This window comes from Vespula vulgaris, chromosome 9 (assembly GCF_905475345.1).
Source record: "Vespula vulgaris chromosome 9, iyVesVulg1.1, whole genome shotgun sequence".
Taxonomy (NCBI): domain Eukaryota; kingdom Metazoa; phylum Arthropoda; class Insecta; order Hymenoptera; family Vespidae; genus Vespula; species Vespula vulgaris.
Genome location: NC_066594.1, coordinates 3,068,775 through 3,094,664, shown reverse-complemented (window position 1 = coordinate 3,094,664; position 25,890 = coordinate 3,068,775). Strand labels below are relative to the sequence as shown.

Here is a 25,890-nt window from a genome sequence, read left to right as displayed (position 1 = left end):
GTATGAGAAATACAATGATTGGGAAGAGTATACCAATGGTTTCTAGTCCTCTCTTCGTAAGCGATGTAATGATATATGTAATTGCATCTATTTATAAATATTTTATGTACATGTATATGTTTTTTTAGGTAGATTCTAAACATAAATTTTACATAATATTCTGAATTCAAAATCATGCATAAAAAACCGAGTAATAATGATCTGATGATTAACAGATTAGTACAATGAGCAGAGGCCATGGATCTATTAGTAGCGAGACGTGACTGTATTCTCAAGGTTTAATAAATTAATATTAATATCCAATTTCTTTTCATGGATAATCGTATAATTTTAACACATCGTTTCTCAATTCATTATTTAGATCATATGATTGAATGTTATCGAGAATTAGAAAGATCGTCTTGTTTTATGGAGCAATAATCACTCTTGGTAATTATATACGTACACTCTCAAAAGATACGTCTACAAGATATTAGGTATTGCTTGTAAATCATCGAATAATGCGATGATCAGGTAACTCTTGTTTCTCTAGCAACCTTCAATATAACCGTACATTTGCGTAAATTATATAAGACTTCGTAACTAGCTGATATTTTCAAATTGATCGTATAAACGACGACTGTGTCCGTCAAAGTGAGTACAAAATGTATGCATCGCATGAGATATTGCATCAAGTATCGCTTGGTAAAAGTAATATTCTGTCACGATATCCGAGACATTGAACTCATGTTATATCACTGAACTTTTCTTTTTTGATGACGATAGAACAACTGGCTATATGTCGACAATATAAATTTTACGAATGATCCTGTTACAAAATGTCTCGAGTCATCTGTATACAAGAAAGAGGACAAGATCGATAAAACGATGCCTGATCGTTTTATCGATTAAAACGTATATACTATGAAAAATGCATAAGCCGTAGCATGAATATGTTACCTTCCTTCGAGTTAGATGATTATTCGCTAGCTCGTCTAACAGCGAGACCCGAATTCATGGAAGATGTTACCGTGACACGCGATGTTACGAAGCGAATTGTCTACGACAGAAACGACAACTTTTTTCTTCAGTTCACTTCCATTCGAAGAGCCTTGAACATCTACTTTTTCTTTTTTTCTTCAACGCAAATACATTCCATTTTTTGTTTTATTCAAATTTAATGTCCGCAACGATTCGTTCCGAAAAATCGAAAGATGAATCGGATTTCAAGATCGTCGATTCGATTAAAACATCCAGCAATACTCGTAAAGCGAATATGTTCGATGTTTATGCGAATATTTTTCGACTTATTATTGTACACTGGATACCACGGCTTTGTTATGTGGAAGAGGAACAACGTAACAAGGAATTGAACGATTTAATTTTACCCAGCAATACGCAATGGCGCCATCGAGTTTATTACACACTGGTCGAATTACAACGAGAAAAAGACATCAAAATAATCGGATTAGAGTAAGGATGTATACTTTTATTTAGTAATTAATCACATACACACATATCTACGATAAGAAAAAGAGAGAGAGAGAGAGAGTGGAAGAAAGAAACATTTATAAAATATGACACTTAAGAAATGAAGTAGAATGCAGAATTATATTTTTCTTTCAACGTTTATGTATTGTTTATCATCACACACATACAATTTATGCTGTCAACGATGTTCCATCTGTCATTATGAATAAGTTTCTAGCTGTGTGCTCACATAACACAGTTTTCCCTTAAGATAATAATTAACTGTTCGTTCAATTAACTCTCGATCGTTCGAATCATTTTAAAAATGTTGGGAACTCATTCATATCGATTCCGTATTTTAAATAAAATACGAATCGCAATAGTATAAATACATTACAGGTTAGTGTAGTAATAACCAGTATTTTTCTACATTTTTAAGTTTGGCTCATTAAAAAATTCGGGTCAGTCGATTAAAGATAACTTGTAGTACATGAATTGAAATCCTTTTTTTTTTTTTAAGTATGATCTCTAACCGCGTATCTTTTTAGAGAAGATAAAATCGTCTCTAAAAAGTTTGATTAATGTAATACATAGACTCTGATGCAAATTAATTTCTACATCCTCAATAATGGTGGAAACAAGAAGAAAAGATGAAAAGGAAACGAAATTAAGGGATCCCCAGGATTACGAATGGAGTCCAGGAAAATTAGAACGAATTGTGAAGGCGAAGATCTTGAAGGAAGAAGATACGACTAGTTTATGCGCTACGTTTAGTTCTAATGGTTCTATGACGGAAACTTACATCGAACCGGGATGGCGAATCGAAGATATCCTATTAGCAGCTAAAGTTCTTGAAGAAGAAAAAACTCAGCCTTGTTATGCTAACGAAGCTGAGATGCGACGTGTATTTGGACTTGTGTACGATGTTTTAAGATGTAAGTTATCTAACTAGGAAAAGACCGACAGTTTATATCTAACTTGTAAATTTATTTCTTTTTTAATCTAGAATTAAATTCTAAATCTTAAATTTATTCTTGGATATATTTGGATTTGTTTTAAAAATAGGATTGGTTTTACCGTATCGAATTTACTTTTCGAAATATAGCATATAGATATTGATGTATATATTATATATTGTTCTCCTTTTTTTAGATAGAAATGTTCTGAATTACGTTCTGCAAGATGTTGGATTCTGGTCTCGGAATCAGGCATTGAAAAATCGTGAAAGGATCGTTTGGTTATTGTTGTACGATATGCAAGGAAGAAAATTTTCCAGACGTGGTGATATCGTTACTATAAAGGCACGTGATAAAATTTTTAAGGTACGACGAGTAAATTATCAATGAAATTTGTTAATCTTGTTCTTTAATAATTTATTTTTGCTCTTTGATGCATCGTTAAGACGGTTGGCTTGAAAGATATCGAGAATGCTCTTTTAGAAGTTAGGACACATTTAGCAGCCAGTATATCTCGTTTGCGAATAGCTGGATCAGCACTTACACTTGGTAAATTGTATTTCTATAGTCATAAGAATATATTCAAAATTATGATAGTAAGTAAGTACTGTGCAGAGCTCAGAAGTTTGCCCCCGTGACGGTACGAAGTTAAGAGGAGTTTTTCGTCTGTTCCATCCATTTCCAACTTTGAAGCTCTTCAAGTCCATAGAGTAGAATCTCTAGTGATATTATGTTGGTTATTATGTTTAATAAATAGTATTTAACACTTGAACGTCTATGCCAAGTTGTGGAGCAGCAACCGGCTGTTTCAACTAATTAGATCCGCATTCCTTCTAGGGAAGGGCTTCTCCTCAGTTCTGCACAATAAATCTCTTTCAATGTGAATGAACATATTTATCTCAAAGATAATATAAATAGATAAACTATTGCCGAAACATCTGCGTACTGGCGAAGGTATTGTTTGGTCCGAAGGAGATACTATTGCTTCTGGATGGATCAACACATCGAATGGTAGCATAAATAAGATCGAACTGATCAAAGAATTATCAAAGGAAGTTGGATTAGAACTTTGTGAAAATTGCGAAGTTGCGGAATTGGACGAGAATACTTATGTTTTCGATTCGTTTTGTCCGAAAGTAATAAACGTACACGAAAAAACACGAGAGAGGATTGCTTGTTCTAGTCTCGTTCGTGAACATCGATTTATATTTTTGGTAAGTAATTAAAATAGTATTACAAAATGATTTTTTTAATTCTCTATCATATGGTTTCTATAGGAACGATCATTATGTCTTGGAGCAGCTGCCATAGCTCTAGCCATGCGAATAGGTCGACTATGTGGTCCTGTAGTTTTAACTCATTCGGTAGCACCTCGTCATACAGGATATTTAGCAGAACTTTTATCAAATGTAGAAGGTGCTGGTAGACTTTTAGCCTTTGGCACGGGTGATCGTCGTTACGAATACGAGGAGTATTTGAAGAAGCTTGGAATTACGTTGCAACAATGTCGAGTATTTTCGGAAAAGTAATGTATTTGTTAAAGAGAATGGTTTAAAATGATTTTGAAAATGATCGAAAAACTGAACTTATCTCGAAGGATAATTTCAGATATATCTCACCACCCCCATCAGTTGAAATAGATAGAGCAACTGTTGTTTTAGCTACACCACCGTCCAGTTATATCGGTGTCAAGGATATCGTTGATCTCGTGGTTGCTCGAGGTGGTGATACGAAGTTATTGGAATCATTGACAAATACTGACGACGAATTTTCTAAAACTCGTGCCGTTTTAATCGAACAATTGACTACTTTGAAATATGCTTTAACAAGACCAAACGTACAATTTCTAATATACGAAGTACATACTGTTTTACCCTCCGAAACAACTAAAATGGTACAACAAGTTGTCGATTATGTTAATCAAATGGCTACCGAAAAATATATTCGCGAATGTCTGGTAAGAATTTTTCTAACGCTATCATTAGCTTAATTTTTGACACATTTTATAATCGTGTCTCTGGTATGATTAGCCGAAGAGGAAAGCTTTATTGAAGGAAAAACAAGGACAGAATACTATCATCAAAACTTTGACGAAGCATTCCCTACAAAGCAAAAGTTCGAACGATGAATTCGAGGAGGAATCTTCTATTACTGACTCGTCTTATACAGAAAAGATAAATCAACACGAAGAAAGCAAAATACCATCTTCTACGAGATATGATAACATAAACGTAAGATCGTTGCTATTTTCGTCTCTTTTATAAAATATTATTTATTTATTTAAATCCCTTTAATCCTTTGCGGGTCTGAATTATTCTCGGTGTTTCGTTCTAACCGATCTGCTAAGTCGGCCATTTTCGGTCAGTATTGAAATAATATTAAAAAAATATTGTAAATTACTATTAAATATTATCACTTAGTTAATATGACAATATCTATATAAAGTATTTATAATTTGAAATCAAACAATTCGATATATTTCGCTTTGATAGACTTGGCTGGAACGAAACGTGATATCGAATTAGATTTGATATAAGAGCACAAAAGGATTAGCGATAATCGATGACAAAAATCTTAGGTACCGAAGAGCGATCTATTCGAAATTCAAACTTTCGACGAAGTCTATAATAAGGATAGTACTCAGACATTAGAGCCAGGATGTTTTATAACTGTGATTAAGCGAAAGGAAATAATGCAGTTTGATTCTTTGTTTATGATCAAAGTAGCAGAATCGAAAGGTCTGTTTGGTGACACGGATAAAGAACAGAGTACATCGAAATCGACTGTAATGCAAACTCAACCGATCGTTCAGACTTCTCATGTCCACCGTGTTAAACGTAAGGTACGTTGATGTGTTAACAAAAATTAACCCTTTGTATTCCATAGACGTTGCTACGTTGGTATACATATTTTGTATTCTTTAATTTTCGGTACTAGTGGTACCACAAAAAAAATGTCTTAAGAGATACTGATATGTTATAGTAAAAGATTGTCTGTAGAATATAAAGGGTTAAATACGATTGATCTCTAGTTAAAAAAAAAAAAAAAGGAAAAGAAAAAAGTAGAGAGAAAAAATACTTATGTACTTATCTATGTGTCGCAGATCGACATCGATCGATTAACAGCGCCAACACATTCCTCGATTCTACGACACACGAGAAAATCGTGTTCTCGATTCATGCGACATTTTGCATATTATGAGAGTTATTCTTCGTCACGAATACGGACCATTAAGAAAAGGGATATTCGTCGATGGTGGAAGGAAGCTATAGCATTCTTCCTTCGTTCAGAACATGCACAGATATGCTCGGAATTCCGAGCTATGCGAACTGATCCGTTTACACGTCGATTTCTTTATACTTCGCATAAAAGAAATATCGTTTTATCGAGATCGAAGATAGACAGAGATTTAATACGAATTCCTAAAAGACGTATTCTTCTTTTCACGCGTTCTCTTACTTTTCGTAAAAGAAAATTACATTCGTTGATATTATAAAAATGATACAACGTATTATCATCATCATCATCATCATCATTGTTGTTTATATATTATATAAAATATATATTCATAGTTTGATATAGCACAGAAAAAAATGATATATTTATTTTTTTTATTTTATAAATGTATATTGACACGCACATATACATATAATTTGAACATAGCACATAATTCCTTTACAAGTATATATTTTTTCTAATTTGAAATGATAGACATCCGCTATCACCTGCGATGGTCTTTCAAAACCTTTGGGTTCAATTTTTCGATCCTTTCGAACACTTCAATCAATTGGTGAAATCTCACGAAGTTCGAACGAACACGAAACACGAAAAACACGAAAAAGTACGGATGAACGAATATCCTCAGCTTTGACTTCCATTAAGGATAAAGTTGTCTCTCGAAAATATCGAACGGTAAGCAAATCGTTATCAATTTTTCTTTTTACATTATTTACTTTAAATCCATCGTCGAAACAGATCTCCAGTAAAGTGTTCTTACCTTACAACAAAACCAATACTTTACGGCAAAGAGCGATAAAAAAAAGAAAATCCGATTCATTCGATATTTTAACAATATCAGAAATGGATGCTTGGGATCAACCGAGTTCTTCGAATAAACGCTATAACGTTGTATCGTTAAAAAAGTAAATTATTTTATATATCTTAATATAACATACAAAAACACACACAGATACACATTTGCTTTACAAAGATAATATTATTGAATTGGCCAATAAATAATGTCGGAAATTTTAGTATTTTTATATGTTAATAAATATTAGTACTTTTTATTAAAAGTACTACTATTTATTAACTAAAAATTCTAACATTATTTATTGGCTATATAATATATTTTATGGTATAAAATACGAATATAGTATAATATAGTATAGTATTGGATTGTTTAAAATTTGTAATAATGAATATTATCGTTGTTTATTTAGATATAAAATATTATATGATATCATTTAGTAGCTAATCCAATAGTATAGATACAATGCTATGCTTAGCATACTATATCGAAATTTTCCGTAAAAAATATCTATTATTATTTATGTGCACTCAATTTTGCACATTTTAATTTTTAAAACATTGAAAAAATTTCTTTTTCCATATATTAAAGGAAGACAAAAAATATAATTTTTAATAAAAATAAGGTCTATAATGTAAAAAAAAAAAAGAAAAAATAATATTTCTCTATACATAATTTATTATGTGGAAAATGGTATAAAAAGTATTTTACGAATAAATTGATTTGTGCAAAATCGATTAGACATTTAACATATTAGATATAAAATACTGAAAACACTAACATGACTTATTTAATCAATTCAATATTCTCCAACTTTTATTATTTTAGGCAAGAAGGTAATGATAAGGAATCACAAAGATTTTTATCCAGTACAGCATTAAGAAAGTCTGCCTTAATTAGGGCAACCCAACGTACGTCCTTTGATAGTATTCTTACAGAACAAGATAAGCCACCTCCTTTACATATTTTGGAAGATCAAGAAATTTAAAAAAATTTTGAAAGAGTTGCTAGACGTTATCATCATTCCAATCCTATTAGAAATCAATGGCAGATTCCATTGAAAAATCCTTTAGAAACTCTCGTTGAACATACACTAGGATTTCCATATATTTTTATCAATAATATAGATAATAACAATGTTGGAAGAGAATCCATTGAATATTGAACATGTTTTATGAAGAACATGTATTTATAGAATAAACAAAATGTTCTATTGGAAAGCTTACGTATTTAAAACATAAAATCTTCATTTATTTTCATACGATGTAGAACAAAATGTTTAATAATACGTAAAAATACATACATTACATTAATGCTGAAAATAATTAGCAAATTAACTCTTTCGTTGATTCGTTAAAAAAAAAGCCTAATTTTTTTAAGCAGTATATTATAATTGCTATCATTATCTAATAAATTGATGTGGATTGAGATGTAATTATAAATGAAGTTTTATATTTTGCAAACAAAATTTGTTTTCATCGTTTTTAGTCGAAGATTTTCCATAGTTGATATAATGATGAGTATTAGCGTGGGCACAGTTCTCTTTTATCGTTCGATCTCGTTTATTCTTCGCATTCCTATAAATCCAATATGTAAATGATATAAAATAGTAATTACGAATCAACCATATTATTTAAATCAATAATATAAAAAAATAGGTAAAATTGAAATTGATGGGTTCATAAATAATTCTTTTTTTATATTAATTTTGATATTAAATAGCAAAAGATATAGGCTCTATCATAAAAGTATCGAGACGATGTTATATACATCATAAATGCATAATAAGAGCCATATGAAAACAGGATTATAATAATTATAATATAAATAAGAATAAGGAAAACTATCGTTGATAGAAAAGCTAATATGGTATGCGAGTTTTTTCGAAGGAATTTTAAAAGAACAATTATCGAAAGATGATAAAACCAAAAATCTATGCAACATGTTACAATAGGTACTTTGAAGTTCCTGTATTCAATAACAGATGTCGCTAATAGCACAAATAAAAAACATGGCTGTACATCGAAATCGCTGCAGTTGAATTTTGAAAAGAAAAAGAATAATCAGAATGAATAAACCGATTGTAAACTCGCTTCGATGTGCTTTCTTGTCAACAATATTTTTCCTTCGATATAGGTAAGAATATTCAATCTTAGATACCAAATATTTCCATAATGTTGTACGATCAAAATCAATGATCTGGCAATCGAGATCAATTTCGGTCAATTTCTGAAGAACTCTTTGGATTCTTTCGGATTTATCAAATCCTTTCAATTCGTCTGCCAAAGCAACGATCATTCCATCTTTAATTCGACATTTGCTTTGGAGAATCTTTACCATTGCGACGAGATCGTTCGTAACTTTTTTACCATTATCTCGATGAGTTTGGGATTCCTTTTCACAATCGATATCGTCGTACTGTTTCAGAAGAAGCGAACAATGCGTACATTTTGCATTCTTCATAAGACATTCTTGACTTTTTAATAATTTTCTCAATGTGTGATTGCGATTTTTCAATTTTTCTAATGCTTCTCGTAACTTGTCGATTTTACAATACTATAAAATAAAATATAATAAATGATGCTACATTACGTGAAAAGAAAATAGAAATTTATTGTAAATTTATCTTCATTTTTTTTTCTCGAAAAACTCGAGTTATCGTTACTTGGCTAATTTCTGGCAATTCCAAGTACGCCGTTTGATTTAATAACAAGTTATCTTCAGTATCAATATCGGAAAAACAATCATTTTCATCGCTTTTCTTGAGGCAAGGAGATTTTTCGCCATATTTGTTTCGAAGAGCACATAAATCACAATTGCAAGTACAGATCGATAAATTTGATAATTTTTCGATTATTGATTCTCCATCCGATTTTCCTCCTCCACCTCTTTGTCTTTTTATCTCTTTCACGCCAGCTTTTTTCGACTCATTGACATCAACTTTGTGATTAGTCGATAACACATGCGTATCATTCATATTATCGTTTTCACAAAACAGGCATAAGTCATATAAATACGAAGGATTAATCGCACACGTTTCGCAATATCTGATTAACTCATTGGCATTATTAAGATTGTTATCACCATTAGCATCGTCTTTAATCGTAACATTATCACCGATACCAGAGTAATCAATATTTCTTACAGGATGATTACAATAAAATGGTTCATCGAATTTATCATATCTGAGAACAATTAAAAGGAGAGTATCATCGAATTTTATAAAAAAAAAGAAAAGAGAAAATCTAGTTACTGAATGAACTATCATACCTGTAAGATGAACATTTGTAAATTATATTGTCATCATGTCTTGGAACGCAGTGTTGGCAACATTCATCGCAGAAATTTTTATAAGATTCATCGTCCTGCGTAATCAATTTCGTAGATTCTTCTGTCTCATTTTCATCCTCTATTTTTAAATCATTTTCCCAAACTGCACAACTACAAGCTTTATTATCATCTTTCTATGAAATATACATATTGTTAGAATCACAAAATCGCATGGTTTGAACGATCTTATTACAAGATCACCTTATTTTTACTATGATCTCGTTGTGTTTCTTGTCGTTCAAATTCACGTAAAAGACATTTAGCTTCTCGAGAAAGTATAATTCGTTCTTTTTGAAGATTTCGTAAATCAGAACAAATTTTTCTACCAATTTTCTCCAAATTCAAAACCTTTTTGTTTATGTCAAGATTCATTCTGTTATTTGTTTTTTTACTTTTCTTATCTTTTTTTTTCTTTTACAATTAGCTTTTTATATAGGAAACATTGTCGCAAATAAATTGTAAAAATAAAAGGTTAAGATAAATTTTTTTTATGGATATACTGAATCAAATTTTAAAAGCCTAAAAAACAAACCAAAAAATGAAGTTGACTGAAAATCGTTGAAGTTGTCGTTTTCGGAATTATACAACTTCATGTTATTTATATGTAAAGATATCTCTCATAATTTTCTTATTGATTTGACCGATTTTTTAAATTTAAAATAAAAGTATAAAAATTTCTACTGTGTCATTGGAATTTTATAAAAATCAAAAATTTTAATATAACGATTCATTGATATTTTTTACTATATAAGTATCTGAAAAAATCAGAAATTTACAGGGGAAACTATATATGACAAATTTTCGACAATATTATTTTTGTAAAAATAATTTTTGTGTGTGTTACTCTATATCTATCATAAAATTTCATGTTCTAAAATTTCATTGCATAGATCGCAAAACAGTGAAATATGAAATCGATGTACGAACAATCTTAAACAAAAGACATGGAATTAGTACAAAAACACATTTATATAAAATTATAAAAAATAATTCTTACAGAGCTAAAAGTTTCCATGGATACATTGAACATTTTTGCAGCAGTTAGCATACAAGGTTTTCGCGATCTAATTAACATGAGATAGATTCCGTTTCTTGCTCGTAATGATGTTTGGTACCATTCTGTATTTATTCTGTAATTGATGAAAATTATAGTAATCATTTTTTACTCGTACTCTTTGAAAGATTTTATCTACCAAGTTAATTCCGAATTCAAAATAAATTCGACTGTATTAAATCATCTAAAAGTAACAAGTTTACTCATAAAAACTTTTAAATACTTACAGATGTTCGTGCATTCGATCACTGTGATCAATTAGTCGTTGACCATTCACACATTGAAACAGAATAATAAATAACGTCGTGCAACAAACACATATTTGTTGAAAAAATTGTTTAGTTTCGTTGACATTTAGAATAGCCTAAACATATAATATTATAATACAGTCAAACATCCTATAACACGGTATTCTGAGATTATTGTTTCGATATTAAATAGTAGAAAAATTTATATCAATCGTTCAATATACACATCGTATTAAACAATGCACAACATAATGAAAATCAATAATGTTATGCAATGATTGGTACGATGGGCAATCTTTTTTGACGATCATTTTTATATGTGAATACAAATAAGTTTTACTTCTAATTTCTTGAATTTCTTTTTATATTTTATTTGTGCTTTAATATAAATTAATATATACTGTAAAATTTCGCATGGAACATAATCTCTACTTTTCTAAAGTATTTTATATCACAGTTTAATTGTATACCCGTAGACCAGAAACACTCATTCCAATTATGCTAATTCCCGAGTAGAGAAAAATGGACGTGGAGTAAAATGATTCCAATAGATCAGTAAATCTTCATAGAAAAAGTCAGTACTCTTATTAATTTCAAATTATCTCATTACCATTTCATATATAAATAATATAACATTCTTTTAAATAGAAATATAGTAAAATTACGAACTGTATAGCTTCTTGATGTCTGCGAACGCATTCAGAAATATTTTTATAAAACTTATCATTTGATTTCAAAGGATACAAATTTATCAACAAAACATTATCGTCGACTATACGACGAAGTTGATACCTGCAACAATTATTCCTTATTATCATATAGAAAAATATTTTTAAATATTTTATTTTTTATAAATTTTTATGATAATCTTCTTGTTATACAGATTTTATATCGAATAACAAAAATTCTACCCTAATGTTGTAAATAATCCACAAGCATGTTGCACAAAAACCACAAACATTGTATCCATCGTAGCGATAGTAAAAGCACAGATAAAAATAATCGCATAAGATTGAAAAATAATAAGATAATAGTATTTTTGAGGATCTACAAAATATTCAACGTGGTGTATCAATGGTCGTTCATTCGTTCCATTCATGCTACTCAAAATAATTGATTTCAGTGGTGGAATCATAAATTGTAGCATTGACACAAAAAAAATACCTGCGAAAAGACGCGTAAACATGGTGTATAAAAAATGTGTTATAACCATTTTCAAATGCCTCAATTACCTATGTACACAATAGTAAATTTTCTCCCATTCTCGGCATATTCCACCATAATTTCCATTTCACCATCTGTAGTGAATAAAGCATAATCTGTTTTCATACGATTTAGAAGTACTTTCATCTGTAGTTAACAATTTTTTATTTAGACGTTTATGATATATTTACTTCAATAGTATATTAGGTAATATATATTTTTCTTTCATTTTCACACAAAATTTAAGTGAATAATACTAACAAAACTGCTCGTAGTTATTTTTCTAAGTTATACAAATATAACAGAAAAAAATACATTTTACTGGTGAAATAATATCATACATTAATTATATACCTTTTTCCTTTGAACTGAAACATTAATTAATTTGATTATTGCAGTAAAATCGGCAATTAGTGATGCCATGTCATCTAGTACAACGTTTATATCATTAAATGAAGTTATAATGGCGCATATCTGTAGTAAAGATTCGAAGAAAATATAATTATATTTAAATAATGTTTTATAACTTTATACGTCAAAAAAAAATTGTCCAGATTTATTTCGTAAGATTTTCTATTCGAATAATATATATATATATATATATATATAAATCTACCTTAGCAATAATTTGTGTTCCTGTCAATAGAAATAAAATCACTAAACCAATGTATTTTTTTCTAATCGATTGATAAGGCCATTGGCCTAATAAGGATAGTGTGCCTTTATTGATCGTGTAGTGACGACCGTCAAAGAAATCCATCATGTTCATAGATTGTCGAGAATATACTAAGAGAAAAATCCCCTTTTCTTGATTGGACTATGTATAGGCAGTTCAATAGTAGTTTTGTCATTTAGGATTCTCTTGGTAACAATAAGAGTCACAAGGGATGTCTATAATTATACAGATGTCTGCATTTACACGCTTGCCTGTAATGAATGATTAATACCTCAATCATTTCCCTTTTACGTGAAAATCCAAGCGACGTATTTTATCGTTCAGTTACGAAGAGAATGTTCCCATTTGATTTGTGCAAAATAAGTTGCTAGAAAATTAGTTTCCTATTTATATAGTATGTCGAAATAAATTCATTGTAATAATTGTTGATATTGATTCAGAAGTTAATGATGGTGATAGAAAAGAAGTTTGTATTTATTGTACATATCGTATGGATGGAATCAGAGAATCGATACTTTTATACTAAATAATTAAAAATAGATATTTTATATCGGAGTAATGAAAGTGCACATAATTTAAATCTGTTAAAAATCAATAATTATTATTTTTAGCAATCATTATCGTTTATTAACATGCACTATACTAATTTTACTAAATCTTATTTTACTTACAATTAAAATGTATGCCTAAATAAGAAAACGTGAAATAAATTTTGAAATATAGAAAGAGAAAGCCAGGAATGTCACATTAATATTTTACTATATTATTTTTTTTAAATATAATATTATGATGTACTTTAAGAATCCAGGAACAATGTAATCATTGTCGAAATTACTAAGCCGAGCGTAAAACGGTGAAATATGACATTGATGTGCGGACAATCTTGAAAAAAAAGAATTGATGTTATTGTGCGTATATATTAACAGAAGGTTTTTAAGAAACAATGATTCTTACAGTACTGAATGTTTCCATAGACATGTTAAACATTTTTGCAGCAGTTAGCACACAATATACTCGTGATCTAATTAGCATTAGATAGATCACTTTTCTTGTTCGTAATGATGTACGATACCATTTCATATTTATTCTGTAATCCATGAAAATCAATGATAATTTCTTTTTCATTTTACTTAAACATTTCGTGTCTATATCTCGAAGCAATTTATATTTTAATAAAAAAGAAAAAAGAATTAAAGCACTAAAATTATTTAAAATGAACGGATTAAAAAATATATCTACTTACAGATGCTCCTGCATTTGATCACTATGATTAATAACACGTTGACCATTTACACATTGAAACAAAATATGAGTTAATGTCGAGTAACAAACAGACACTTGTTGAAAAAGCTCCTTGGTTTCGTTAACATTTGTTGTAGCCTAAACATAAGTTTTCATTAAAATTACAATTGATTATCTAAAAACATGGAAACCTAATTCTATACCTGAAAGACTGTGATACTTAGTTCAATCATGTTGAATCCTGCTTGGAGAAAAAGGGACGTCGAATAATAAGATTCCAAAAGCTTGGCAAACCTTTATAAAAGAATTAAATATTTTTAATACGTGTAAACGATGAAGCTTTACATTTTAGATAATATTAATTTTGTTGAAAGTATTATTAAATTAAAATATTACAAACTCTATTGCATCTCGATGTCTACGAACGCATTCAGAAATATTTCTATAAGATTTATCATTTAATTTCGAAGGATTCAAATCTATCATCATAGTATCGTCGCCATTTTCAGTTATATGACTTAATCGATACCTGTAAGATAATACTTGTAAGAATATTTATACACATGCATAAAAATTTAATTATTATGGTTTTTATATGAAACATTAGTACTTTACCCTAATGCTTTAAATAATGCACAAGCATGTTGTACCAATAACACAAACATTGTGTCGACGGTAACGATTATGTAAACACAGATAAAGATGGTCACACAAGAGTGCAATATAATAGGATAATAATATCTTCGAGAATCAACAAAATATTCAACATGATGAATAAATGGTCGTTCTATCGTACCGTTTATGCTACTTATAATAATAGCTTTCAATGGTGGAATCGTAAATATAAGCATTGACACAAGAAAAAAACCTGCAAAAAGGCAGACGTATGAATATCAACAATGCATAAGATAAAAAGATATTCTATGAACATTTTCTTAAATGTTTCAATTACCTATATAAATAATAGTAAATTTTCTTCCATCTTCGGCATACTCCAGTATAATTTTCATTTCACCATCTGTAGTGAATAAAGTATAATCTATTTGCACACGATTTAGAAGTTCTCTCATCTGTGGTTAACAATTTTCCCTTTTGTATTAACTTCAATCGCATAATAACAAAAGTTATGTCTGCCTTTCCTTCATTTTCAAATTAAAATAAATCGACAATAATACTAACGTATCTAACATATTATACTAAAATCGAATTTACTCTATAAACAATACCATATAATAATTCAATACCTTTTCCGTTTTCATCGCAGTGTTTATTAATTGTATTGTTGCAACTGAATCGGCAATCAATGGGGACATATCATTTAGCACAACATTTATTTCGTTAAACGAAGCAATAGTAGCACATATCTGTAGTAAAGAATCGGAAAGAATAAAAAAAACGCAATTCAATTGAAGTACTCATTGAAAATAACGCTTTATAATTTAAGATGATAAAGAAACCATTTTAATCTATTTTAATCTATTTCATAAGATTTTCTATTCGAGTAATATATAAAGAAAATTTTGCACCTTAGCTATGATTTGTGTTCCAGCTAATAAAAATAAAATTATCAAACCGATGTATTTTGTTTTAATCGATTGATAAGGCCATTGGCCCAATAAGGACAGCATGCCTTTATTGATCACATACGGACGACTGTCAAAGAAATCCATCACGTTCATAGAATGTCGTGAATACACTAACAGAGAAATCCCCTATTCTTGATTGAACTACTCATAGTCAGTTTAATAATAGTCTTGTCATTTAGGATTCTCTTGGTAACAATAAGACTCACAAGGGATGTCGATAATTATACAGATGTATGCATTTACACGCTTTGATAACATGCTATGATAAATAATTAATTCCTCAAACACTTCCCTTTTACGTGAAAATATTGATCTAAGCGACATATCTTATCGTTTAGTCACGGGGAACGTCTTATTCGATTTGTGTGAATTAAATTGCACTGTTGACAATTATTTGCTTATTTATATTATAAATTGAAACTTAGACATATTATTATGCGATCGAAGAAGAATGACAAATATTTTGACAAAAACATTTGTGTATTATTTTATCGTATATCTCGATTTCTATATCGGTATTGTTTTAAAATTGATTTCCTTCGATATATCGAAAAAAGATATTTACATATATATATAGAACATCACGATTCGTACATTTCTTTTCGTTATTATTAGTACTGTTTCTTTAATATAAAAAAAAAACGAAAAGAGAAAAATTGATCCTCTAACATTCTTTACAAATCAATGAGAATAAATTCTAACTATAGTAAACAGTTTTTTCATGGTATCTATTTTTCATGGTTAGATGATCCATTATTATCCACGTATACATATAACAAGTATTAATTTGCCAATGAAATTATACTTTTGAAGCATTTAAAAGAGATCTGTTTAAGAGAGTAAAGATGTATTCTCAGTTAAATAATCGTCTAAAAAGTATGCGTTTACTTATAAACAAGTCATGGTTTTTATCGCTCAATTGTGGCATGGCAAAAGAAACGACCATAGAAATGGTATGCTTGCGTCATTGACGAATCTTAAATTCAATCAAAATTTCATCTTACAAATTGACACATGGGTCAAGGGGGTTACTCGAGATCTCGACATTGTTATTTGGGTTGATAATGTTGCTGTACGTGCCATCGGCGAAGCTGTCCAATTCGATTAATAGTAGTTTTTTTTTTGCTTATTTACAGAATTATGATCTCTATAGATTAGAGAAAGGACCACCGCAACAGACAACGTTGAACGTTGAGGATGCCACTTATATTTTGAGAACAATGCACTATATTCGAAGAATGGAAAATAAAATAGCTGAAATGTACAGAATGCGACTGATCAATGGATTCTGTCATTTATACGCTGGTCAAGTGAGTTCGAAGCAATCGAATCATTTTTTTTTATCAGAAATTTTTGATCCCTCGTATTTTACTGTGAACGATTTTTCGAAAAGAAAAGAAAAGGTATTATATTAGTATAAGTATTATTACATATTAGCTATATATTGTAATACTATACTCTCTCCGGGTATATGATTTTAAAAGATATGTTCAAATCTGATCCTATTGGTTTTATAAACAAATATTTCCAATCTACTATACATTATTATTTATATAATTCAATAAATTTACCAAGTTATACTTTACTAAGTTATACTATTTACTAAGTTATACTATATTAATGACTTACATTTAAAAAAGATATAGAACTTCGAATATTAAATAATAATTAAGTTTGTAAATAGTAATTACATGGCATTGTAGAGAGTTAATATTAAAAAATTTGTAGGTGAAGGTGATGTGACATTATATGATTCAATATAATAATATATGTAATAATTCTTGTTTGTGAATATTGGTAGGAAGCTGTTGCAATCGGCTGCAAAGTGGCATTAAAGGACAATGATAATGTAATAACAGCTTATCGCTGTCATGCTTTCGCTTTTCTCTTCGGTGGAACTGCTCGTTCGGTTATGGCAGAATTAATGGGACGAAAAACTGGTATTTCTAAAGGCAAAGGTGGATCGATGCATATGTACGCACCAAAATTTTATGGAGGTGAAGGAATCGTCGGTGGACAGGTAAATAAGTTAATAGAAAAAATATTACTATTGACTAAAGAACGCATTATTATTTAATAAAAAATTATTATTAAATAACATTTTTTTATATTGTTTTCGTTTGCCTCAATTTGAAACATTTTATTTAAATATTTATGTAAATACTTACGTAATAATTATGAGTTAAAAAAAAGAGGGTGAAAAATCCTAACGAAAATGTTTTATATGTTAAAGGTACCGATAGGTACAGGTCTCGCATTCGCCCATAAATATAACGGCACTGACGCAGTATCCGTTTCATTGTACGGTGATGGTGCAAGCTCTCAAGGTCAGATATACGAGGTATGGAATATGGCCAAATTATGGAATCTCCCGGCCATATATATCTGTGAGAATAATCAGTATGCCATGGGTACACAACTCCATCGTCATTCAGCTAACACAAAGTTTTATACTCGCGGTGATTTAATACCTGGTATAAAGGTGATCTTACTTCCATTGATCTTTTACAAATTATTACCTTGGAATCTTAAGCAATCGAAATCAATATTAATAATAATTTATTTTCTAGGTTAACGGAATGAGAGTGATTGACGTTCGAGAAGCTATAACATTTGCCAGAGATTATGCAATTCGTAATGGTCCGATTATCTTAGAAGTAGATACTTATCGTTATTATGGACATAGCATGAGCGATCCTGGTGTTGGATATCGTACCAGAGATGAAATTAAATCTGTACAAAGTGAACAAGATCCCATCTTGCTTTTTACAAAACTTCTCGTTGATAACGGACTGAAAACTCAAAATGAAGCTGATGTACGTATATATATATATATATATATATATATATATATATATATATATATATATATATATTAAAGATATATAATAACACTAACATTTATAATCTGATATTCTAATTTTTAATTCTTATTATACCAGGAAATACGAAAAGAAATATACAAAGAAGTGGACGCCGAGGCAGAACTAGCAAAAGCCGATCCGTGGCCAGAATTAACTGAAATTACAGAGGCAGTATATGCTAAGCCAATAGGAAAATGTAGATTTAAAGTACCCTGGGAAAACATTTGAAGACAACTTTTTTCTAAATTGGACGCATTAATTAGATCATTTCTCGTCTCTTTTTACGTGTTTACTTTTAACATATATACACAATTTTATTTTATTTATTTATTTACTTATTTATATATAATATGTAAAACAAGAAAACTTTTATTATTGTGAATTAAAAAATGATTTCGATATATATATATATATATATATATATATAAAATCTTGGATTTAACAAATATAAAAAACAAAAAAGAAAGAAAGAAAAAAGAGAAAGGAAACGATGTCTCATTTCAAAAGACTGAGACGAATATCATCTTTTTACTCTGACAATTAATCAGAATTGAAATCAATTAACGCGTGTCTTTCTCTCTCTCGTTGTAAGTTAGTTGAAGTTAGGAAGCTCGGAGGCAGTGGCAACGACATTGTCATCTTCGTTCTCGTCAGCCGTTGTAGTCGTTGAAAATGATTGCAGCATAGAGAGCGGAGGGACGAAAGGAAGAAGCGCGCCGAGGTTCTGAGTCAGCTCGTTAAAGAGGACTGTACAGGAGGATCAGAAGTTAAGGCGTGTAAAATAGCAGAAAGAGAGAGAGAGAGAGAAATAGAAAGAGAGAGGGAGAAAGAGAGAGAGAGAGAGAGTCTTTGCGGGAGTCTAAGCTCCCGCATTTGTAGACATCGCCCATCGAATTTCAACGATATATGTATATGTTAGTTGTACGTAAATGCAAGCCGAAAGGAGACACGCAAAGTGAGTTTCTTTCCATTCGAAGTGAGAGGTAGTAACGATTGGAAATGAGTATTCGTGACAAGTATCAAGATTAGTTGTGTTTGAAAACGTATCAAACGTCCGCAAGTGATATCAGATAAATTCAATTTATCCATCATCGAGAATGACGTTCATTGTGACGAGTTTAATAAAAATAATATTCTCTTATGAGATTATGATAATAATATGAAATATTAACTATTGTATTGATCACTGAATGCACAGTGACTTCGAAAGAATTATGACAAAGTTAATTAACTATCGTGCAAAGTGAAAAACTTAGTAAGAGAAATATGCAAATTATTATTATTATTATATCATTGCATAGTGAATAATCCTTGACCGGTAAAATACACACGTTTAAGTTTTAAGCAAGTCATCGAATTGTTACATGAAAATGTTTCATTATTGTTCGTTAGATATCGTGTTTTCGTTGAAGCAATAAAAAAAGGATGCGCTCTTTCTCTTCCTTTCTGTGATCTTAATATATACGAATCGAAATTGAAAATTTTATTTAAATTTGTCCTTTTCTATCATGAATTTTTTATTCGAATTTTTACACTAAGAAATTAATTAAAATAAACAAAAAGATATAAAAGAAAGATAAGAAACGATAAGGAATATTTTCTTATCATATATATATATATATGGATAGAAGCGATGGACAAAAATTTATTTTATTTTATCATCGGTCTTATTTTATTAAATTTTCCATAAAAGGGAATTAAGTGAACAAAAAAAAAAAGATATAAAAACTTATTAAAAAGAATATTTCTTTTGCATGGTTAGTACATCATGATAAGTCTTATCCGGAGACCTCTTCGTACTTCCTGTCAAGAATCAAGTGTAATAGAGACGATAGAAATATATCCCTTTATTCGATGATTATTTTTTTTTCTTTCATGATAAATCAATTTGCTCTTCGTTACTTTCTATTTTTTTTTTAAGTATTACAAACGATAAACTACACTATATTAGTGCACTCGATTGTTTGATCCAAGACGATGCTTATAGACGTAATGATCATATTCATCGAATAGAATTTCGATGTGTAATCGTTGGGACAGAAATCAACGTCGGTAGAAAGTGGAAACAATAATAATATTTTACGTTCCACGAGGAGACAACGTGTAAAAGAAGAATGGGCCTTGACGCAGAACTCACTGTCATACTTCATGGTACGTGTTAATCAAACCAAAAGAATTTTTTTTCTTTTGTCTAATTTCTTTAGTTAATTAAAAGAATTTTACATTTATCCTCATCTTTTTAATTTCGTTAGTTGATTAAAAAATTTTATATTTTTTTTCTTTTCTTCAATTTCCTTAGTTGACTAAAAGAACTATTTATGTATTTTGTTAGTCTTGTTAGTTGATTAAAATTTATTTTTTTTTTTAATTCGTCAATTCTTATTATCAATTCGCAGAGATCGTACAATTTCTCGAATTTCTTCGAGAAGCAAATTTATCGGGTACAATGGAGACCATACGAGAAAATTTATTGTTACGTTCAAAAAACGCCTTGAGTGTTTTCATGGGAACCGAAGGTACAACATCGTCGACCGAGCTCTATCTCCGTATGAACGCTAGCTCGAAGGGTTTATTACCATTGAATATTGGAGAAACGAATGTATCCGACATGCAAGAGTACGTCGGTGCGGAGGAGACGATATCTCAGACTCAAAAACGTCCTACCTCTCAAATTCATCCTGATTATTATGAAACATTCCGATCGATGGCCGAGGATGATAAAAAGAAAGAACTTGAAGAATCTCAAGAAAACGCGCTCATTAATATTTATTCCAGTTTATCTGGCGCACAGGCAAAAAGCAAATCTTTAAAATGTGGACCATTACTTCGCAAGGAAGGCAAAAAATTATTTGTTTTTGAACAATATCGAATTAATTGGGTCGGCAAGTATATATATATACAAATATATGTATATCTACAAATATAAATAATTGTATACTCTCTTTCTGCGTTTAGCCATATTTAAATGAAATTCTTGACGTGTTCTCTCTCAGCATTGGTAGGAAGTCATTTGTTGATCTACGGAAACGAACGAGATAATAAGCCTTACAGTGTTCAAGGGATTCGCGGTTATTCTGGTCGACCAGCGCCTAATATTGTCCCACGTGATCAAAGAAGAAGCGAAGCAGCATTTGAAATTTTCAAACCTGGTAATAAAACATTACAAGTAAGAGAGATTGAATTATCTTTGTTTCTTTTTGTTTTTTCCTGTTTCTTCTTTCATTTATCTGAGATATATCGTTATTAACAGTTTATTGCAAGAACGCCAAAAGATATGGAACAATGGGTTGCCAAGGTTTGTCAAGTTGGTTTTAACGAGATCAATCTTGATCTTGGACTTAATCCGAAAGAAGACGTATCTTTGGTATCTTCCTCTGGAATAGTTGGAGAAACGGAAGAGATTATTACAAAAGATCGTCTCGTAGATTCGACGAAATTACAAACGACCTTCTTAAACGTTAACGAGAACAAGACCATTGAACCTGATCATGAAAGCAAAGTTCAAACGAGTGAGAATACGAGTCCTCCTCCGTTACCAGCTCGTATACCACGAAGACTTCCATCGTTACCCTCGAGTGATATAATCTCCTCGTATGAAATGATGGACGACGAAGAAGATGATATTTATCACAAAATAGAAGATCTCGAAGGTGGTACGTTTTATCAAAATTTCATATCAAAGAATCAAAAGGAGGCGACAGTCGTTGAAAAATCGAAGAAAGTCACCACTGCTTACGACGACGTCCAAGCGATTCTAGAGAAAAATCGTAAACATATGAAATCTAAAACGAAAGAGGAAAATGTATGTAATACGAAGCAAAACGAAATGATACGTTTCGATGAAACTTACGACGATATAAGCAGCTCTTCTGTTACAAAAGAGAAAAAGAATTGTGAATCTCTTCAAGAAGAAGTCATCGACGTTAATGAATCACAATCATCAACAACAACGACTTTGGTATCCTACGACGATGTTGAGGTATAATTTGAATTTGAAATTCATTCGATATATCCTTATAAAATTTTTAATATATTTTTGATTTTTTTTTGTTCTCTACTATATAGACTCTGGTAAATGCGACATCGCTTGGTAATAAAGCGAAGGATAAGAACGAAGAAGTACAAAAGAAAACGCCGAATAAAAAATCGTTTTTGGATAGAATGAGAAATAAGAAAGAATCGCCACAAAAAAAAGAGAAGATAATAGCCGCTCAACAGGAAACGTTGACGCCGCCTCCGCAAATTATTCAGAAAAAGGAAATGACTACGTATGACGATGTGTCTGATTTGATTATCAAAGAAACGTCCACGTCCAATGAAACGCCCGAATATACTTGTCCGCCAGCACCGAGACCTGTATATGTTAAGCCACCAACAGTTATCTTGCCTGTTGAGGAAGAATTTTATGACGATGTTAACGGATGTCATGAGAAGAAAAATGTAAGTATATGACAAAAAAATTATCTCATATATGTTAAAGATTATGTATCCGTTCCAACAGCAACAAATGCAATCTAATGTTCAAAAGATTGAGAAAAGGATATCGGATGATTGTGAACATTATAAGTCACCGAGAAACGATACGCCGCAACAACTTGGACCATCTCAAACGGAAGAACAGATTTATGACGACGTAGCTATTTTAGCAAATTTCACGGCACGTCAGAAAGAAATATCAGAGGAGAACAAGGATCAAGATCTTTCGAGAGCATCTTTTAGTCCAGATAAAAGATCATGGAATAGATTTGTAACTAGCAGAAAGTATAGATCATCAAGCGATTCTATCGGTTCTGTAACAAATAAGAGAGTATCCAACGAGATTACGGATCTTGATTGTTACGAAGAGCAACAAAATTTTTCTCGAATGAATACGTTTCAGAAATTAATTAATAAAATGGAAAATTCACTTGGTAAAGTGTCTCCAAGGGCAGTACCAACGACATCCATGAACAAAACTTATGGGTTAAATACATCCTCCTGAGATGTAAATGATTGGAACAGATTGTAATATGTTGATATTATATACGAAATTTTATTTTTTCCTCTGTTCGTACATCTCTAAAAAATAATCCATATATACCATGTAGATATTATATTGTAATAGTAAGAATACCTACGATTTGATATAATATGAAAAAAGAAATTACAATAACACCGAATGTGCATTATTTTATAAAAATAAATCATATAATAGTTAAAAAGTAATATATCAAAAGTGTAATGTGCCACTTTACAATAAGTGGTGAATCATGAGCTAAAATAAATTTAAGAAAAAGACATTTTATAACAAAATACATCCTGTCTGAGATGTACCTGATGTCATGCACAGATTAATGATATTACAAACAAAGGCTACAATATATATTGTCATAGATAATATTAGATAATATTTGTTAAATTGTAACCATTGTAAATATCATTTATAGTCTTACAAGCATGATTCATCCATTTCATTAAAATCTGGCTTTTATTTTGTAATAATTCTGTGCCATACCTTTGATAAGTTTTCAGAAATATACCTGTGTGCTTTTCTATGTAATCCATAATTGTATATGATAGTTCTTTGTTATATATAGGAAGGATTATTATCAAAGAACCAAAGGTAATGCCAAATATGACTGTCCATAGGAATAGTGAAGTAAGTATTTTACATAATGCTAAATGTAAATGATAAAACATTAAAGTGAGTACATGAATGTGATTAAAATAATATATCAATGTAAATTATTCTAGAATATTGGAAATACTTACCAGCAGAAATGCAATTCTTTTTATTCTGCTCATTAAATGTTTCTTTTGAACTATCCATCTTATCTATATTTTCAGATACTTTACATTCCACTTCTGATTTGTTCTTATTCAAATTCTTTTCAACTTCCTTCTCTGCGTGTTTCTTCTTTTTTTTCTTTTTTGATTCTTTTTTTATCGTACCATTATCATTATTTTTATTAGCGAGTACTGACATCTCTATAAGACAACAAGGTAATGAAATAATAACATTAAAAAACACCTGTTTTTTGGTAATTTATAAAATATTAAGAAAAAAAAACTTACTATTCGACATAGCATTAAGTCTACGTAATTTTTCCTCTTCTACAGAACATTTGACATTATTTAAGTATTCCACAACGTTACGAGCACAATTTTTACACTCTTCTGCATTATTACATGGGCCAGCAATACTTGCAACAGAAGGAGTTAATGGATTTTCTTTTAGATCCAGCCACCTTAAGTTCTTCAATTCACTGAGACTCAAAGGTAAACGGCTTATCTGTGCAAGTGGTTTATAATAATGTAATTATTTTTGATTTACATATGTAAAAGAAATTTTACAATACCTGATTAGCATACAGATCCAAATATCTTAATTGCGTCATTTCGCCAAAATTCTCAGGAATTTCTGTTAACATATTTTTACTTAAATCTAACTTTAGTATTTGTTTAAGTATGACAAAATTATTCTAAAAAAAAAAAATTGTTATTAAGGTTATAATCAATTTATATTATAGAAATTCTTAATACAAGACTTACAGGTAATGTAACTAAGAAATTATTAGACAAGTCTAAATATGTCAGTTTTCTAATAGTTGCCTGCAACATACATCGAACGATAACGTTCTTAATTAATTATATTATATACTGTTAAATATGATAAATCAAATACTAAATGTGGTAATAACAAAAAGAAATATTAATTCTTCATAAAAATTACTTGGAATATTTCACTTACAATTTCTTCCACAGGTACTTCTTCCAAGTCACATAAACTAAGATCTAAATTATCATCCTTTATTCTATTTCCTATATTTTTTAGCTTCATCATGAAAATATGTATATTTAATTGCTATTTATTGCTATAAATTCGATGATACTATTTTTAAATTCGTTCACTTTTACTTTAAGATGTCCCGTATCTAAAAAAAACTAAAATTATAATCCATTTCTTTAAATATCTTCAATTTATCTTCTACATTTTCAATATCTACTATACTTTCATACATATATTAAAATTACCGGCTAGTTATAATTATTCACTTCATTTTTAAACCATCTGTGTCCAGCCGGAACATCAACGTGTCAAGAAAATATCAGGCATACCAACGTTGTCTATCATAAAACGTAATATTATAAAACATAATGGAAAGTTTTTACTTTATCAATATAATTTCCATATTTTATTCGCATGTAACTTATTTTAAATCGATTAATTCAAACGCGAAAGTGTTTTATTTATAAAATAACAATAAATTAA

The 25,890-nt window shown here is 29.9% G+C and overlaps 6 protein-coding genes across 8 annotated transcripts; 3 read left to right on the top strand and 3 right to left on the bottom strand.

Moving 5' to 3' along the window:
• The first annotated feature begins 1,255 nt into the window (after nt 1–1,255).
• Nucleotides 1,256–7,423, top strand: LOC127066201 (uncharacterized). Its single transcript, XM_050999628.1, is given in 12 exon segments — nt 1,256–1,452; nt 2,095–2,384; nt 2,602–2,771; nt 2,852–2,954; nt 3,324–3,619; nt 3,683–3,930; nt 4,014–4,362; nt 4,436–4,636; nt 4,753–4,765; nt 4,898–5,247; nt 6,117–6,547; nt 7,264–7,423. Coding segments are annotated over 12 exon segments (2,808 nt in total).
• Nucleotides 7,424–7,785: 362 nt separating this feature from the next.
• LOC127066330 (uncharacterized) lies at nt 7,786–10,395 on the bottom strand. Its single transcript, XM_050999902.1, has 5 exons — nt 9,967–10,395; nt 9,706–9,899; nt 9,101–9,620; nt 8,596–8,991; nt 7,786–8,012 (listed from the first exon to the last, which is right to left on the bottom strand). The coding sequence occupies exons 1-5, from the start codon at nt 10,135–10,137 to the stop codon at nt 7,998–8,000; spliced, it is 1,296 nt and encodes a 431-aa protein (XP_050855859.1). The 5' UTR covers nt 10,138–10,395; the 3' UTR covers nt 7,786–7,997.
• Nucleotides 8,446–20,493, top strand: LOC127066332 (pyruvate dehydrogenase E1 component subunit alpha, somatic form, mitochondrial-like). Of its 2 annotated transcripts, none has more exons than XM_050999906.1 (6): nt 8,446–8,571; nt 16,911–17,084; nt 17,576–17,794; nt 18,008–18,256; nt 18,345–18,590; nt 18,717–20,493. In XM_050999906.1, the coding sequence occupies exons 2-6, from the start codon at nt 16,995–16,997 to the stop codon at nt 18,864–18,866; spliced, it is 954 nt and encodes a 317-aa protein (XP_050855863.1). In that variant the 5' UTR covers nt 8,446–8,571; nt 16,911–16,994; the 3' UTR covers nt 18,867–20,493. The 2 variants fall into 2 exon arrangements, with proteins under 2 accessions (XP_050855863.1, XP_050855862.1); XM_050999905.1 differs by having other exon boundaries at nt 16,911–17,177.
• LOC127066200 (uncharacterized) lies at nt 10,645–15,355 on the bottom strand. Its single transcript, XM_050999627.1, has 14 exons — nt 15,141–15,355; nt 14,804–15,056; nt 14,589–14,717; nt 14,392–14,482; nt 14,190–14,326; nt 13,901–14,033; nt 13,782–13,828; nt 12,532–12,535; nt 12,300–12,417; nt 11,979–12,231; nt 11,733–11,859; nt 11,047–11,183; nt 10,763–10,895; nt 10,645–10,695 (listed from the first exon to the last, which is right to left on the bottom strand). Exons 1-14 carry the CDS (start codon nt 15,256–15,258, stop codon nt 10,645–10,647), a joined length of 1,731 nt encoding a protein of 576 aa, XP_050855584.1. The 5' UTR covers nt 15,259–15,355.
• Nucleotides 20,440–23,679, top strand: LOC127066328 (uncharacterized). Its single transcript, XM_050999899.1, has 6 exons — nt 20,440–20,789; nt 21,035–21,520; nt 21,632–21,804; nt 21,889–22,617; nt 22,704–23,078; nt 23,140–23,679. Exons 1-6 carry the CDS (start codon nt 20,753–20,755, stop codon nt 23,617–23,619), a joined length of 2,280 nt encoding a protein of 759 aa, XP_050855856.1. The 5' UTR covers nt 20,440–20,752; the 3' UTR covers nt 23,620–23,679.
• LOC127066333 (leucine-rich repeat-containing protein 59) lies at nt 23,647–25,748 on the bottom strand. 2 transcript variants are annotated; one of them, XM_050999907.1, is made up of 7 exons: nt 25,653–25,748; nt 25,369–25,552; nt 25,170–25,229; nt 24,977–25,099; nt 24,693–24,909; nt 24,390–24,605; nt 23,647–24,295 (listed from the first exon to the last, which is right to left on the bottom strand). In XM_050999907.1, exons 2-7 carry the CDS (start codon nt 25,459–25,461, stop codon nt 24,018–24,020), a joined length of 987 nt encoding a protein of 328 aa, XP_050855864.1. In that variant the 5' UTR covers nt 25,462–25,552; nt 25,653–25,748; the 3' UTR covers nt 23,647–24,017. The 2 variants fall into 2 exon arrangements, with proteins under 2 accessions (XP_050855864.1, XP_050855865.1); XM_050999908.1 differs by having other exon boundaries at nt 25,638–25,705.
• Nucleotides 25,749–25,890: the final 142 nt, after the last annotated feature.